The sequence below is a fragment of the Schistocerca nitens genome, chromosome 1 (assembly GCF_023898315.1).
Source record: "Schistocerca nitens isolate TAMUIC-IGC-003100 chromosome 1, iqSchNite1.1, whole genome shotgun sequence".
Classification (NCBI taxonomy): Eukaryota; Metazoa; Arthropoda; class Insecta; order Orthoptera; family Acrididae; genus Schistocerca; species Schistocerca nitens.
The window spans coordinates 1,132,186,284-1,132,203,713 of NC_064614.1; the positions used below are offsets into that span (position 1 = coordinate 1,132,186,284).

A 17,430-nucleotide genomic window follows, 5' to 3' on the forward strand; every position below is an offset into this window, starting at 1 on the left:
TCGTGTCATGTTTATATTCGTATTATTCTTATGCCCAATAGTGATACAGTCAGAAATGAAGCACGGCAACTGACAAGATTTTTAAACCTCAGATGACTCTAATTTCTGTGCAGAATTTGATGTATTAAAGAAGCGGCTGCTAAGATTTTCAAACGGAGAAAAATTTTCACCTAACTCTCGTTCAGAACATGTTCTATCATACGCAGTCTATTATTTGGTTCTTGTTGATCATTATCAAAGAAAGCAGCAGTATAAGTAACAACAAATAGCAGTCTCTTGCCATTGTTTCGCTAATGAGATGATTCCTCTGTCTTTTTTTTTTTTTTTTGTAAGCGGCGGTAGCGCGCACAAAAGCAAGCCATGCCACGAGCCGCGACAGGCCATAAACACGCACTATCAGAATGCGACAAACAATGCATGACACAGTACAGTAATGCATTTTCAGCTTAAGAGTGACGTAAACACCTATAACAAAGAAAACGGCAATCATCAGATCGAAGTAAACTAAGCAATCGATTCAAACCAGACGAAGCACGTGAAAAAGGAAGGGTACCCGAATAAATACGGACGGAGTGCCTGACGCATAGCAATGGCTACCTGATAAAGCTTAACTGTTATGCTTACGACTCGAACCAAACTACTGTAGCTGTATCGTCATTCATTCGACCTAAATTGTGTCTCATATTACAATGGACCAACTTTGTTTCGATTTGGAGATGCGGCCTAAAACTTTTCTCTCCCCTTGAATTTCGAGTCTAAAATTACAGGTGCGGCTTAGATTCGGGAATTTTTTTTTCCTTTATTTCGAGTCTCATTTTTCAGGTGCGGCTTAGATTCGAGTGCGGCTTAGATTCGAGTAAATACGGTATCCCAAACTGAAGGTGGGTGAACAAAATGTGACAGGACAAGAACAAACAACCTACATAATAGGAAGGCTCTACACAAAGCCTTTGTCACAATGGCAACAACATGGCCAAGAGCAGCAGAGAGACAAATCCAAGACATGACCAATAAAAGTATCCTCGTGACAAGCAAGGTAGTTATCAATCAGTGCCAGAACAGCAAAGATAGATCCAACAATATCAAGCATGAGCACTGAGCTAACCTCCTGTGTGCTAGGCAGACGCCTACATACCACCACATGGAACACTATTGGCCACTGTACTCACGCGATGGGACAATGGCACTCCCATCATGCAAGCAGAGTGCTGTGTGGCCATGGTGCCCTCTAATGGTCATCTAAGTCCATCTCCTCTGGTGGTTATTCAACCTCTATGACATCCAGTATCAGAGATATTGATGTAGATGAGTGAGGCAAAGGGGTTCACAGTGGGAAATAAATAAGGAGCCAGTTCCACTTGTGGCAGTTGCTTAATGTAAAATGTGAAAAAAAAACCTAGTTGCAACTGGGTAATTGGAACCATTTTCAGTTTCTTTCTTGGTCAGTTAAAATTTGTGTATGTGTAAACATCGTTTTTCACTCTTTGAAGACACAACACTTTCAAATCTGAATGACAGTTCACTTCATTAACTTGTTCTCTGGAAATGGTAACTCTTCCCTCTGTTTCTGAAATTGAATGATGTTACATAGTGGTTAGCAAACTGGACTCACATTTGGGAGGGGGGCATCAGTTTAAATACCTGTCTGGCCATTTTCCCTAAACTGCCGAAGGCAAATGATGGGTCATTTCCTTCAACTGTCAATTTTCTTCACCAATTTGAACTTTGCTACATCTCTTATGATCTCATAGTCTGAGATATTAAGCCCTAATCCTGCTTCTAATTCTGAAAATTACAGTATTTAACAATCTGCTGTAATTTTTCTGCTCTAAATGAGGTTTGTGGTGTTTCATCTTCAAGGGCTGTCTATGCATGATGCAATAGAGAAGCAACTGCCACCATCTATTTTCCCTCAGAATCGCCAGACAAGACACTATGAAATGGACAACATTCGCTGTAATTGCAGAAAACCTACTACACTGCCACTACATTGTTTATTTGCACAAAGGTGGTCACCAATTTTGTATTTCACAGAACATTTATAAAATTGTGTCACACTCAAAATAGGGTCAGTTGAATCTAATGCATTTGTACCAATGTTTCATCCACTGATGGGAACATATTTTAAAGTTTTCTGAAGCATTGTTGAATACTGTCTCTAGCAATTTTTTTTTCCACTTCTTCTGTGTCATGAAAAGTCTTGTTTTGTGTCTCTTTTCATTCTACGAAACAGGAGAAAACACAGGCAGGAGTGGGAAGGGGGGTAATCCACTCAGCAAGGTGGATGTGAAACTTGTAATTTTTACATGTTGGTCTGTTTTAAGAAATTTCAGGTTATGTCTTCATGCACATAAATTAATGCAATTTATGTTTTACTATATGCATTGTGCCTCAGTTTATTGAAGCATCTTCAGTGACAGCTTGTGCTGATAAACAACATGTGCCGTTGCTTATATGCTAGAGAAGCTGTTCTTCTGTCTACAAAATTTTAAACACTTGGCACTGCAGTACATTCACTTTTTTCCATATTATTATTATTATTATCAATTTATATCGCTTATTTAGCTGCAGAAAGACATAGCGTAAAAATCGTAAGTATAGCACTATAATTTTGATTTTGCTTGGAAACGTACTCTCAGCCCTGTGTGACTGAAATTATTGTCATGGTGGTAGAGCATCTCAATGCAGGCAGTTTCCTTTTTTGTGCTGTGATTCACACAATAGTGTTAGCAGTGGAAAGTTGTAATGTTGGTTAACTGTGGTACCTGACAGAACAAAATCGTGATAGCCGATCCACTTTGTGCCAAAGAATTTCACATTGCTTGTCACCTATTTCAGTTTCCTGCTGAAATAAATTGACTGAAATGGAGTAAAACAAGGTGAAATCTGTGAAGACCCACTGGCATGAACTGATACCAGTGATAAGTGAAAAATGTCATGACAAGCTGAACTTTGAATGTATTTAATATGATGTGACAGCTGAAGCTCTGATGACTCAAACCTGCTCAGTACCTCAGCTTTTACTCATTCCATTGCTTTTAATGCACATTTTGTGATTTCTGATTCTGCACAAGTATTCTCCCACTTTAACAATTATTTTGTTGTTGTTGGAGTTTAAGGTGCTTGATATTTTGTTCTTCAATGCCCAACAGTGATTCTATTGTCTCTTCAACATTGTCAGAGATTCCTTGGGAGAGCCTCAATGTGTCACTGTGTTCATCCCACCTACAACTGACACAGTGGAATAGTAACTCAAAACATTGAAACACCACTCCCAGGCTGACTAAACTATAGCATCATCCACATTTAACATAGATTTCATTAATTTTCTTAAGAAATTCAGGATACACATTTTATGTTTAAATTTCAGTTCTTCTCTGATGCCCAGAAAAATTAATACTATGCAGAGTAATACCCTGGTAACCTAACTGTAATGCGCAAATTACTTTTATGATTTACATACCTGCAGGAGGGTGTAAAGCAACTAATGATTAAGAATAACTTTTGAACAGTCTCTTTTCACTTTTAGGCTAGCAGAAAGATCAAACAAATGGATCACAAATATGTAGGTCTTAGCAAATGATAAGAGCAATATAAACATATAATTTATGATATTTTTGTCTGTAGAATGTCTGCATTGTAATAAAGGTCATTACTTAATTACACAATTATTTCCATATGTTCTCACAATCATTAAATATTTTTCCACACAGATGTCTCACTTAATTGCAAGCATGAGAGAACAAGCTGTTATTATCACTCTGAAAATGAAGAGGTTGGAATATCTCGAAGGCCTAATAAAATCCATATGGATGTGAAATATTAATAATGCAACACCCGATAATATAAAAAGTTGGTTTATTGATCAGTTTGTGCCTCTTGAAAATATTCTCATTTCACAAAATAATGCCAGAGATCATTATATGCATTACGTAAAAATCTTGTACTAAAAGTTGTGGCTGACATATAATTCAAAACTGCTCATAAAAATTCATGGCATGAGATATCTGAACAATGTAAATACAGGGTGCATATATCACCAACTGAAAGACCACTAAATTAAGTATTTTTGCCATTTTGTGTTATACATTTGTATAACACAATGAGTGCTTTGTGTACAGTGTCCATGAGTGCATATAATTCACAAATTTTCATGTCTTTCATTTCTCGGTCTCCTTGGTCTCCAAAAGGACATCACCATTAATGTCTTGTTTATCATCAGTTACCCTAGAGGAGAAGAACAAGAAAAAGATGTATCCATAAATTCATTCACATAAAAAAAGAAAGAAAGAAAACAGTAAAACAAATAAAAATGTAACATAGCTACAGGAAATGTACCAGTATATAGTGGAACTGTTAAATCCCTGCTGAAGATGTAACAAATGATGAAATGGCTGATATGCAAAGTAATGAAAGGAAGAAGTTGTATTTTGTTAAATATTACAATTAGGTTTTTTTTCTAAATTACACTATTCTTCACATTTCACTCATATAAGTGCCTCTCTCTGTAATACTGATACATTACTACATTCTTGTTACTAATTACTTAAGCTGGTTTACAAAACGATGAAAGTGTACTTTTACTAGCTGATACAGACCACGGTAGTGTTTCAAAATGCAGAACTATATATGTGGAAATTTTTAATGTTTTTTGACCACCGGCAATAAATGACATATTGACAGAAGTATTTTATAGATTAACACAAATATTGCTTGTAACCACTTAATTCTTCCAGAATGAGATTTTCACTCTGCGCGGAGTGTGCGCTGATATGAAACTTTGTGGCAGATTAAAACTGTGTGCCGGACTGAGACTCGAACTCGGGACCTTTGCCTTTCGTGGGCAAGTGCTCTACCAACTGAGCTACCCAAGCATGACTCACGCCCTGTCCTCACAGCTTTACTTCTGCCAGTACCTCGTCTCCAACCTTTCAAACTTTACAGAAGGTCTCCTGCGATCCTTGCAGAACTAGCACCCCTGAAAGAAAGGATATTGCGGAGACATGGCTTAGCCACAGCCTGGAGGATATCCTTTCTTTCAGGAGTGCTAGTTCTGCAAGGTTCACAGGAGAGCTTCTGTAAAGTTTGGAAGGTAGGAGACGAGGTACTGGCAGAAGTAAAGCTGTGAGGACGGGGCGTGAGTCGTGCCTGGGTAACTCAGTTGGTAGAGCACTTGCCCACGAGGTCTCGAGTTCGAGTCTCGGTCCGGCACACAGTTTTAATCTGCCAGGAAGTTTCACTTAATTCTTCATTACAGTTTTTGAAATGTACCAGTATTTTACAAATTTGTTATTTAAGGCTGTATAATCTTTTATGTAAAAAGGAACTTTGTCATTGTTCTCATATTACTAATGAAGATCCCTGTTTGATAGTAAAAACCTCTCTGTGAAAGCTACAACATGGACTAATTCAGAATAAATAGAATATGGTAAAAAGTACAAAACATATCAATTTTGTGAACACAACAAATGGGAAACATCAAATGAGGAAAAAGGAAATGAATAATTACTGTAAACTAATTTTTATGAATGCAATAAATGATTATCACAAAAATGGTCTTTACAAAATAACATAAAATATCGCTTCTCAAATATAACATAGACCTAAAATAAGAATTTATGCATCAAAAACCATATAAATGACTGTTAAAAGTTTCTTCCAGAAAACCAAACACAATATTAGCCTCCGAAACATTTAAAAAAATCATGTTTCAAGCACATAAAGCTCGTGGTGAAGCATCGAAAGCCTTCTAAATGACTATAATTTGATGCAACATGAAAGTATAAATGATGCCAAATTAAAGTAATGAAAAATCTCAAGTCTTGCATTTTCTCCTTTGCCACACAAAAAGGAAGAAACAGGACAGAAAATCTAAAAGCTTTACTTTTATTGTTGTTTATGATGTTCTAGTGTGAATTACCATGTAATGCTATGTGGAAGTATCTGAAACTAAAATTATGTCCAGCGCATGGGAGAGAGCAGGAAATATTTGCACTGACAATATGATTCTAGAAAATGTCAATGAGTGTACCTATCTTTACAAGCTCATAAATATAAAGCATAATGTAAAACATGAAATTTTATGTCATATCAAACAAGGATGGCAAGTTTTTTGGAAACATTCAATGGCCTTCAGATCAAAGAAGTAAATAAATATGTAGATAACAGTTTATATATGCTGACCTAGAGTTCTGAGACTTAGACAATAAATGAATTCACAAAGTAGACCTCTCAATGGTTGAAAAACAAGGCTTCAAAAAAATGGGCAAGTGACATATGACCTGTTACTGACAAGGGACTGGTCAGATTCATCATGTACAAATCTGTTCGACTTTTTGTAACTCACAGTTAACCTCAGTTAAAATCGGCAAATTTCAGCTGTCAACATGAACTGTAAATTACTTTAAAAATATAATGAAATGTGAATTTTCTTGCTTAGCACTTGCAATTAAGAGAATGACACCCCTGCATGTCATTATCTGTTATTATGGAGAGCATTGTGTGCATGACTGGGGGAGTGCAGCCATCTTGTTACCACAGCAACATCAGTGATGAGGAATACTGCTTCAAGATTTTGTTAAAAAGAAAAAAATATATATATTACTTTCAATTTCTGATAAGTATTTGGAAACACACATTTTTATCCTAGTTCAACGAAGCCATCAAAAGAAAACAAACAAAAAGGTTATGTGATGTCAAAATGGTTCTTGAACTCTTAGAAGAACATCTCAATACTTACAAAGTAGGCCAAGGTCATACAGGCTGGGAAGAACTGTTGAAAGTGTACCTCAGCATGTGACTTGTAGAGTGCCTCAATTTATAACAGAAATGATTACAGGGATAACATTCAGGCAAAATAAAAGAACTGTAATATGTAAAGAAATTCACAAATTTTGCACATCAATCACTTATAGGCGCATTAAAACTGGATCAATTGTTCTTACTTTCCAAAATTTTCTCCTTCTGCTATAGTGTCTGGTAATTTCTGATTCATTGTTTCTGGAAGTAAAAGTGCAGTAACTCCTGCTGCCAAAGATAGAGCACCAAATATCAGCAAAGGTAGTGGTTGCCAGTATTCAGCCTGGAAAAAAAAGTGGAATTTATCATGTGTATTTTTGTACAGTACAAAATCAAACAACGGGAAATCTGGAATGGGATAACAATATTATGAAAAAGACAGATTGCTACTGCCACATAGAGGAGGCACTGAATGGCAGAGAGGCACAGCGGGGAAAAAAACTGCTAGATATTAATAGCTATTGGATGAAGTCCTTTATTAGAAATGGACAAAACAAAAAACACACACACACAGTCACTATCATCTCCAGGTACTAAGGTCCAATGGCAACTGCATCCAAGGTGAGCAGTGACCTTTGCTGGTGTTGGTACTAGGGATACAGAGGAGGCATGGGGTGGAGAGGATGTGAGATAGCAGGGTAGGGGTAGAAGAATCCTAGTGCTACCTGTGTGAGCATGCAAGGATGTGGTGAGGACAAGACAGCAGGTTGCTAGATGCAGCATTGGGAGGTTGTGCTGGTAGTATGCGGGCAAAAGGAAGAGGAGATAAATCGAGAATGGAAAATAATTATGCAGGTGCACTTCCAGGATGGAAGGAATGTGTGTAGGGATATAGGTTACAGGTTAGGTAGGTGGAGCACAGGGACTAGCAATGGTCAAAGTCAGGGGCTTACAGGAATGAAGCATATGTTGCAGAGAGAGTTACCATATGTGTATTCAAAAGAACTGGAGTTGATTGGTAGAATCCACATGGCACATGCTGTGAAACAGTTGTTGAAGTAAAGCGTATTGAGTTGGGTGGCATGTTAAGCAACTGAGTGTTCCAGCTATCTCTTGACCACAGTCTGGCAGTGGCCATTCATATGGACACACAGGTCATGACCACTTAGAACGAGGCACAGTGGTTGCAGCTCAGTTGGTAGCTCGCTTGGCTTCTTTCACAGGTGGCTCTGCCTCTGATGGCGTAGGGGATGGCTGTGACAGGATTGGCACCAGTTATAGTGGAATGATATATATGACAGGACTTGCATCTAGGTCTGTCACAGGGATATGAGCCATGGGGCAAAGGGTTGGGTGGAATAGGGATGGACAAGGATATTGTGTAGGTTGGGTAGGCAGCGGAATACCACTGTGGGAGAGGTGGTTAGGATAGAGGAGAGGATATTTCTTATTTCAGAGCATGACAAGAGATAGCTGAAACCCCAGCAGAGAACATCTGAACAATATGTTGGGAATGTCAAGTGACCGGGAAGACAAGTCATGACAGACCTTTTTCTGGACATGGTAGGGAGGTTAACTTCAGTCTATGAAGGCCTCAGTGAGACCCTTGGCATAATTGGAGAGTGACTGCTCATCACTAGATACAATGAGCAAGGGTGGCTAGGCTGTTTGGAAGAGCATTCTTGGTGTGAAATGAGTGGGAGCTGTCGAAAAGGAGGTACTGTCGATGGTTTGTAGCTTTCATGGGGATGGAGATACTGGTGTAGCCATCCTTGAGATAGCGGTCAACATCAAGGAAGTTGGGTTAAGAAAGGCCAGATGAAGCAGCTACTTCTAGATGACTACTCTGCAATTCACGCTGAAGTGCTTGGCAGGGAGTTCATAAAATGACTTTGTCACTACTACTCTACTGTTCCTCTCCAACAGCACATGGGAAAAGCTAACACTTAAATCTCCCATGCAAGTTCTGGTTTCTCTTACTTTATTACGATGATCATTTCTCCCTATGTAGGTGGGTATCAACAGAATATTTTCGCATTCAGAGGAGAAAGTTGATGATTGAAATTTTGTGGAAAAATCTCATCCCAATGATTAAACACCATTGTTATAATGATTGCCAACCCAGTGTAGCATATCTGTAAGGCTCTCTCCCCTATTTCATTTTAGTACCAAATGAGTTCCTTTCTTTGAACTCTTTTGATGTCCTGTATTAACCCTGTCTGATAAGGATCCTATACTGCTTAGCAATACTCTAGCAGAGGACAGACAAGTGTATTGTAGACAGTCTCTTTAGTGAACTACTTATATCTTCTTAGTGTTCCATCAATAAACACTGTCTTTGGTTCAACTTCCCCACAACATTATAAACATGACCATTCCAATTTCAGTTGTTGATTATTCTAATCCCTACATATTTAGTTAAATGGACAGCAAATGGGGGAGAATGTGGAAAGCACATCCTCACTCTCTGTCCATATCATGAAGATGTCTTCAGTGAATTTGAACCAGATCAAGAGTTTGGATTCTGGGTGATTAGGAAGGATTCCTCTAGATGGTACATGAATAGATTGATACAGAATGGTGACATGAGAGTGCTGACAGCTGATAGGTAATATTACGACAGCTAATAACACCCAGCATAATTTTTCACCTTGCCTGTCTGCCACTCAGTACTTCCTCTCTTTTCACAGCAAAAATTAGTACAAAAACATAGCAAGAAGAATTCTTTTTTCGCTACATAATATTAGTTTCACCTTTGCTAAGCTCTGCATGTCTAAAAAACATAATTTTTACCATGGCATAAATTCCTTGTCAATCAGAAAGTTTGCACCATATATGGCAAAATACATCTTAATGCTTCAAGAAGAAGGCAAGAGCATTTCACCTACAATAAGATGCAGAGAAAGAAAAAGAATATCTGTTAAAAGTAGTCTTTGTGTTGATGACTGCTTTACTTTTTATTAATGGAGTGTGGATACATTTTCTTAGTGACTTGAATATTTTTGTAGTATAGTACTGCTGAATATCTTTTAGGATGTGAAAAGAATAAAACTTTTCTCTGCCACTTACTCTTCATCTTTAGCAGAAGCAAGAATTTCTCGTGAAGTTAAGTACATAAGTTCTCAGTGCATTCCACACTCCGAGAAGATTTACTTGGATGGTACCCTAACAAATAGATTTTATTAAAATCTATATCCATATAAACGGTTTAACACTTTTGGTGTAGTATGCTGCACAATGTCTTCTTGGACAAACAAACAAACAGCTATACTGTGAGTTTTTGTATTCCGACAAAGTAAATGAAAAGGTTGCATTTCTATGAAACATAAAGCAATTGCGTGATTCTATACAGGCCAGCAGGGCTCTGAAATTTGCATAAACCGAGACAGGGGCTACTATACAGTAACTAAATGACTCTGAAATCGATCTCCACTAAAGGTGGATGAAACAGCCATGACCATCAAAAATGGTTGTCAGAAATGGACAACAAAAAACCGATGTAAATGCTTAACTATATCAGAAAAGCAACACAGGAAATGTTGCTATGTAACCAGCACATGCAGGTGGCAATAACAGATAAAGATTTTTCAGGATGTCTCAAGGTACACAGAGCATTTTCATTATTGGCCCTTTTTACTGACTATGAAATATACGACAAAAAGACATAAGGATCAATCCCAGGGAGACTGGGGTTATATCTATAGAACTAAAACTATGCTATCATAATTTTACTTACTGTATGCTGGACAAGTGTAAAAATATATAGTCAGTTCCACAAGAAAGTGCACACCATAATTTTAAATGTAACGTCCGCAGCGACATGTCTGGTAATGGTCTCGAATTTGTAATCAATGAGCTTTTGCACAGTGTACAGATAAACAGTATGAGAGTTGAATGTTTTGTTTTGTTAGTTGCAGTTTAAAACGAGTGCAAAATACCTGAAGCATCATGAGACCGTGTTCCTTGTGAATCATCCAAAGGGACAAAAGCTTTCATATGGAGCTGCTGCTAAAACTCTTAGAGAGTCAAAGACATTCATTGTGAAGTGGGTCAAATGATATTTAGAGGTTGGAAACAAGGGTGATTTACTGGACAGAGGACTAAGGTGCTATAATCGATAATGACGGCGATTCGATTAACTATTAGGTAATTGTGCAATTAGTAATAACATGTATTTTCGTGTGAACATGTATTTATAATAGTGTCTTTTATTTCATACAAATAATGGCATAGACTTTCTTGTGGAACTAACTGTACTTAAGTTTGAAAGGTTTAACTAGTTCAGTTGAAAGATAGTGCTGTAAACAAAATTATTGTATCGACATACTGAAAACTGACTTAACAACTGTAACAATAGACTTTTTTATTTCTTTCTTACTGGTTACTGCAGAGAAATTTATCAGTTTACTTACCAAAAGGTTAACATATGGTGCAAGTATGCCTCCCACTCTAGCACATGTTGAGCTAGCACCAAGAGCAACATTACGAATAACAGTTGGAAACTGTTCTGCTGAGAATATGTACAATGTACCATATGCTGCTGTTATACCAAGCTTTCCAATCATGGCAAATGTGATTATCAGCCATGTCATATCTAAAAGTGGAAAGATGCAGTTAGTCAGGACACACACACACACACACACACACACACACACAAAATACACATGTGATTCTTCATTTTCTTGCTAAACATTTGATGATCGAATGTACACGCATGGACTGTTCAATCACAGTAAACATGATTTATTTTGCAGTTCTCCATTTTAATTTCCATGACCAGACATAAAAATTTATAATTAAAGGTTGTGTTATTATATTTATATACACTTAGAAAGAATTAACAACCAAATACATAAAAATGTGTTCATTTTATTTGGATGTGAAAGCTGATATAAGAGAAAGGTCATATAGACGACGGCGAGAAAAAAAGGTACACCATGGTGAAGATTTCATATGAAACTGTTTGTCTCCTCCATTCTAAAACTCACTACCACATTCTAAATGTCTGAATCTTCTTTCCGAGTGTCTTAACCGTGTTATTATTACTGATTTCAAGTTTCACAATGAATGCATTCCACCCATCATTTATTACATAATCTCAACCTTTTTTATCAAAACATATTTTTAATTCCATTTTTCTGGATGTATTTATCTTATGACTCTGGTACAACCCAATTTAACTGAACTAAATGGGGGGGGGGGGGGGGGAGTCATTTCAGATAACAATTTTTTTTTTGTTTAAGCCATGAACATCTAATACATACTGCAGTATTTTGTACTGTACATATTTATGAGAGCTTTCACGATCGAATGAATTGAAAAATCTCTTTGTAGGCAATGCTTATGTTCTTCATTATGATTAAAACTGCAGTTACAGGATTACAGTACATTAATATACAGTATATTGTACTTCATAGTTTGCAGCATAGCACAAAATAAAACTTGCAACAGAAGAGAAATAATCACTCAAATGTACTATCGTTGGTAGTGTAGGTTTGTTTAGACCAGTGAGTCAGTGGGTACCGTATTTACTCGAATCTAAGCCGCACTCGAATCTAAGCTGCACCTGAAATTTGAGACTCGAAATTCAAGGGGAGGGAAAAGTTTTAGGCCGCCAAATCGAAACAAAGTTGGTCCATTGTAATATGAGACACAATTTAGGTCGAATGAATGACGATATAGGTAGAGTAGTTTGGTTCGAGTCGTAAGCTTAGCAGTTGAGCTTTACCAGGTAGCCATTGCTATGCGTCAGGTGCTCCTTCCGTATTTATACGGGTCCCCTTCCTTTTTCACGTGCTTCGTCTGGTTTGAATTGATTGCTTATTTTTCTTTGATCTGATAAGCGCCATTTTCTTTGTTATAGGTGTTTACGTCACTCTAAGCTGAAAATTCATTACTGTACTGTGTCATGCATTGTTTGTCGCATTCTGATAGTGTGTGTTTACGGCCTGTCGCCGCTCGTGGCATGGCTTGCTTTTGTACACGCTACCGCCGCTTACAATTAAAAAAAAGAAGAAAAAGAGAGGAATCGTCTCATTAACGAAACAATGGCAAGAGACTGCTATTTGTTGTTACTTAAACTGCTGCTTTCTTTGATAGTGATCAACAAGAACCAAATAATAGACTGTGAATGATAGAAGATGTTCTGAACGAGAGTTTCGCGAAAATTTTTCTCCGTTTGAAAATCTTTGCAGACGCTTTAGTACATTACATTCTGCACAGAAATTAGAGTCATCTTGGATTTAAAAATCTAGTCAATTGTCGTGCTTCATTTTTGGCTGTATCACTATTAGGCATAAGAATAATACGAATATAAACATGACATGATATGTATATTCTTCCGCGTTTGCTGTTGTCTCACTCTAGTTTCGTAGTTTATTAGGCAGACAGGATTTAAATGAGATAGCAGCAAACACGAAACAATACATGGCAAAATGCTTATATTCGTATTATTCTTATGGTGAAGAGAATACTGCATGTGATTCACAATTAATAAAAGTTCCTATTAGCAACCACCTCTTCTCACAGGTAGGAAAGAATTCAGAATGTAGAGTTGGCCATATTGACAAACATCCCAAACACAAACAGTCTTGCCAGTCGGATTTTCGTAGTACATTGAAATGCTCCTACATTCGAAGATGAACAATACGGAATTTGTATTTACTTCATTGGATAATGTATGAAAATGCAGTGGTCGAAACTCAAAGCGGAGAAAAAGCTCGTCTTTTACCTTTTTTTTACATTTATTTACTGACGCAGAGGTTTTGGTGCCAGTATTTATCTTTGTGCCTACAAAGCATGCCTGTGTAGCGCTACATATATTTGACAGCAGATGTTAGTTGTGGCAGCACCCATCAACATTTTTCAGAACTTCCGCTTGCTTTGCACTCGATTCTAAGGCGCAGGCAGTTTTTTGGATTACAAAACCGGAAAAAAAAGTGCGGCTTAGACTCGAGTAAATATGGTAAGTAACCCTAGGGCAGGTGTTCACCTCTCCCTGCCAACCACAGCCAGCACTCTCTTGTCTCAAATTTTTTCTGTCAGTACAATATTTTTTTTCCCAATTGGTGATTTTTGGAGTTGTTTCAGATAACCCATGTTTCGGTTGACCTAAGTTCGGTTAACTGGGCTTTACCATACATCTGTGCACATCAGGTCTGGCAATACAGAAAATGTGTGTGTAATCTTGGTCTTCATGGGAAATATTGTACTTTGATATGCACTCTGTCAGTAAATGTTTGAGTACTAACAATTTCTGGATTTATTCCCATTCATGTGTGCAACACTCTGTGACCACTGCAGCTCAACCCTAAGGCCACGAGACAACAAAGAAATAAGTGTTTTGATGATTAAATTAGCTTTGGTAGTGTATATGCATTGTGTTGTTGATTGTGACAATTTAAAGTGACTTTTACAGTAAAAAATAAATAGTTTGCATTCTGTATTTATTTATATGTCCAAGTAGCCATATTTATTTATTCATCCATCATAACAGAAGTAACAAGAAAATCCCTACACACACACACACACACACACACACACACACACACACCAGTGATGAAAACATGATAAATATTATAGGAACAATATTAAAAAACATACAGAAAAATACGTACTATAAGGCACAAAAAGTGTTAAAAGGAGAGCAGCACCAGCCAGAAGCATTGTTCCACACATCAATGTTTTACGACCCCATCTATTCAGGGTACACAGTAAAATTATATTTGCTGGAAATTCTACTGCTCCTGCTATGAAAAAATTGAGATAATCATTTCCTCCAAGATTTGATGTGTTCCATGACAAACCATAATACGTGCCACTTATGACAAACCTGTAAAAAAAAAAGTATGCATGAACGTATATACCAGACATCAGTTGAATTTGAACAATAAGATAGTGTAATTCTGTTGGTATTCTCCTTCATTAATCATTCACATTGGTAACATGAACTTCTGGCTGCAAGTAAAAATGTTTGTCAGTGTTGCCAATATTTAACATTCCAAAATACAATACATTTGTGTAACTCATGCACTTCACATTCAATTTTAGCGACTTTAGTTAAGGCAGCTGAGAATGCAAACACAGATGCAAGCATTGTGTAAATATTGAATCAATGTGGACACAGAGTTATTTACCTCTATCTGACAGTTCACCTCACCAATAATTAAACTACACTGTATCTTACAATTTGTACTTTGTTATGATTAAGGTTCTATTAATTTTGGTGGAGATATTGTGTATTCTACTAGATCGTGAAAAACCTTTTCTCATCTAGTGACAAACCTAAGCACAAGCTTGCCAAACTGCAACTAAAATGAGTGTAATAAAAATGGAAGAATGCATGAAAATGAACTGTCTGAATTCCAGCAGCACACTGGGTTCCCAGTGTTCTTTAGACATGTTTGCAAGGAGCCAAACAAACAGTTGGACAAGTGTATTCAACATGCAAAAAAATTGTCATTATTTACAGAAAATTGTCATTATTTACAGAAAATAAATATCTGACTTAATGTGACTGCTGATAGAAAATACATATAGCCTAGCAAGTGATGCAGCAAAACAAGAGTCTAAATACCACAGCATCATTTGATAATAGACTTACCTGTGAGACAAGAATGCTCATCAGAACTTCCCAGGTAACAGATAAATGACAACAGAAGCTGCTTGTCACTGAAAATGATTTGAATCAGAAAATATCTGTCTGTCCAGTATCAAAGATCAAGGGAATAGTGGGTATCATCCAGCCCTCAGCCAGAAAGAGAGCTGGGTGCCACTAATGGAAAACCAAATACTTCAGAAATACATATTGAAAATAATAGCTACTGACATGATTCAATCATGTTCACATTTAATTCTGATGAGAAAGAATGACTACAGTGTGCAGTTTTTTGTGGACTATTATGCATCAGTTAGATAATTAATCTCTCCTCTCCCACTGACAAGATCTTGTGTTGTTTCAGGGGAGGAGGTAAATATTTCTTATCAGTATCTACTAGTATATTGAAGATACTCCTAATCAGAAATTCCGCCTTTCATGTCTTATGCTGGCAGCCCAATACAGTGCCACTAGGAATGTGTAATGTGCCAAACAACTCCAAAAGGATTCTTTTTTCTATTTTTCAGGACTACAAGACTCATTAATTCTAAATGTCTGTCAGTTTAGCTGTTTTTGCTGTCAGTTTCAAGAAAGTAAGTAGATGTTTTATCTGTATTTGTTTGATGTAAGCAGAGGTTTAGACTGTTTCGTTCAACACAATAATTATAACAGCTTTAACTGATCCATTAAAATTACATTTTTTAGTAAGTGTGAGAGAAAAACTTATAACTGCCAAAAAAGTATAAAATTCACAGTTTTTAATTCATATATCCAAACTTGAAATTAGAATCTCAATCAGATAAAATTATGGGTAGTTTAATTATTGCCAAACAACTCTTCTTTACTTCTGTAAATAGGTGCATGGAACAGGTCTTAGCACTTGCACCTTCAAACTCATAATGTTGTTACACATGACCTATTGCAATGAGAACAGGAGTCAAATAATAATAGGCTGGGAAATATTACTGACTGGTAAGCCTCTTTGAGGAACACAGCAAGAATCCATGGAAGGATATTTGCAACAAAGTGCAGACTTACAGTTTGTGGTACATGTGATCAGATTGTTTATATCTGGGATTTTGTCAAGCCACATGAGTGATGCTTCCTACAGCTTTTCAGAGCTGTTGTTGTTGAAGGATGGTCCATTGCACAGAAGCCAGCAACTGTTGTGTTATTGTTGCAGTGTTAGCCTAGTAATGTCATGAGAGAGCAGCACATTTCTGATCATGTCACTCCATGTTTTTGACCAGCAGGAATCCTGAAGTTGATAATGAAGATTGCAGGATTAATGGTCAAACATTTCTGGAGGAAATCAACCACTAGACAACCATGTCTTGACTTTCATCTGTACCCTCTACCTGATCCTTCATTATTCTACACTGATCATGTTCTTTCAGTGCTGTTATGCTGGGTCTAAGTTTCATTAAATATGATGATTTTTACCAAAAGTATTTCATTTTATTATTTGTCCTTTGTATGAGAGGCAGAAGAAATTTCAATTACAGCATATTTTTGATCTTCACTCAAAATCATAACATAATAACCTGTGTCTCCACACATTGCCAACCCCTTCCAAATGACTGACTGCCACCACTGCAACTTAAGTGTGACAGAGATTATGAGTACAATTAAGTGTTGACTGCCTTCATCAAGTTCATAGATAGTCCTAATGTTCTGTGCTGTAGTGCCAGTGGGTGGTGTAACTGACTTGCTCTTGTTCTTTCTTCATTATACCAGTACCTCACTGAGGGTTATGGAAAGGTTCTTTCCCCAAAATGAGGGAATAAATAGCAAAATAAATGTCAAAATTAACACTCAAACAAATGATACTCCAAGTTGGAACATCAACAATATAAGGAAAAGGTGGATTGCTTCTTACCAAAAAAAATTATGACATGCTAAGTTGTAGACAGGAGCAATGAAAAGACAATCACTCACTAGCTTTCAGCCAACGACTTCATCAGAAAACGATATGCACACACAGTCATTTTCACACGCAAGCACCCTCACACACATGACTGCCATCTCTGGCAACTCAAATCAGATGTGTGCATGAGATGTGCTTTCTTGTGTGAATGAATGTGTATGTGTTTCCT

At 37.0% G+C, this 17,430-nt stretch overlaps 1 protein-coding gene across 4 annotated transcripts in view; it reads right to left on the reverse strand.

Annotated features, from left to right (window-relative positions):
• Positions 1–3,841: 3,841 nt before the first annotated feature.
• LOC126199429 (organic cation transporter protein-like) overlaps positions 3,842–17,430 on the reverse strand; it is a 194,107-nt gene continuing 180,518 nt past the window's right edge. For all 4 annotated transcript variants that reach the window (XM_049936357.1, XM_049936365.1, XM_049936373.1 and 1 more), the window contains 4 exons: positions 14,355–14,569; positions 11,151–11,332; positions 6,945–7,081; positions 3,842–4,227 (listed from right to left, as the gene is read on the reverse strand). In XM_049936357.1, the coding sequence (XP_049792314.1) occupies positions 4,161–4,227; positions 6,945–7,081; positions 11,151–11,332; positions 14,355–14,569 (601 nt within the window). In that variant the 3' untranslated portion in view covers positions 3,842–4,160. The remainder of the gene's footprint in view (positions 4,228–6,944; positions 7,082–11,150; positions 11,333–14,354; positions 14,570–17,430) is intronic.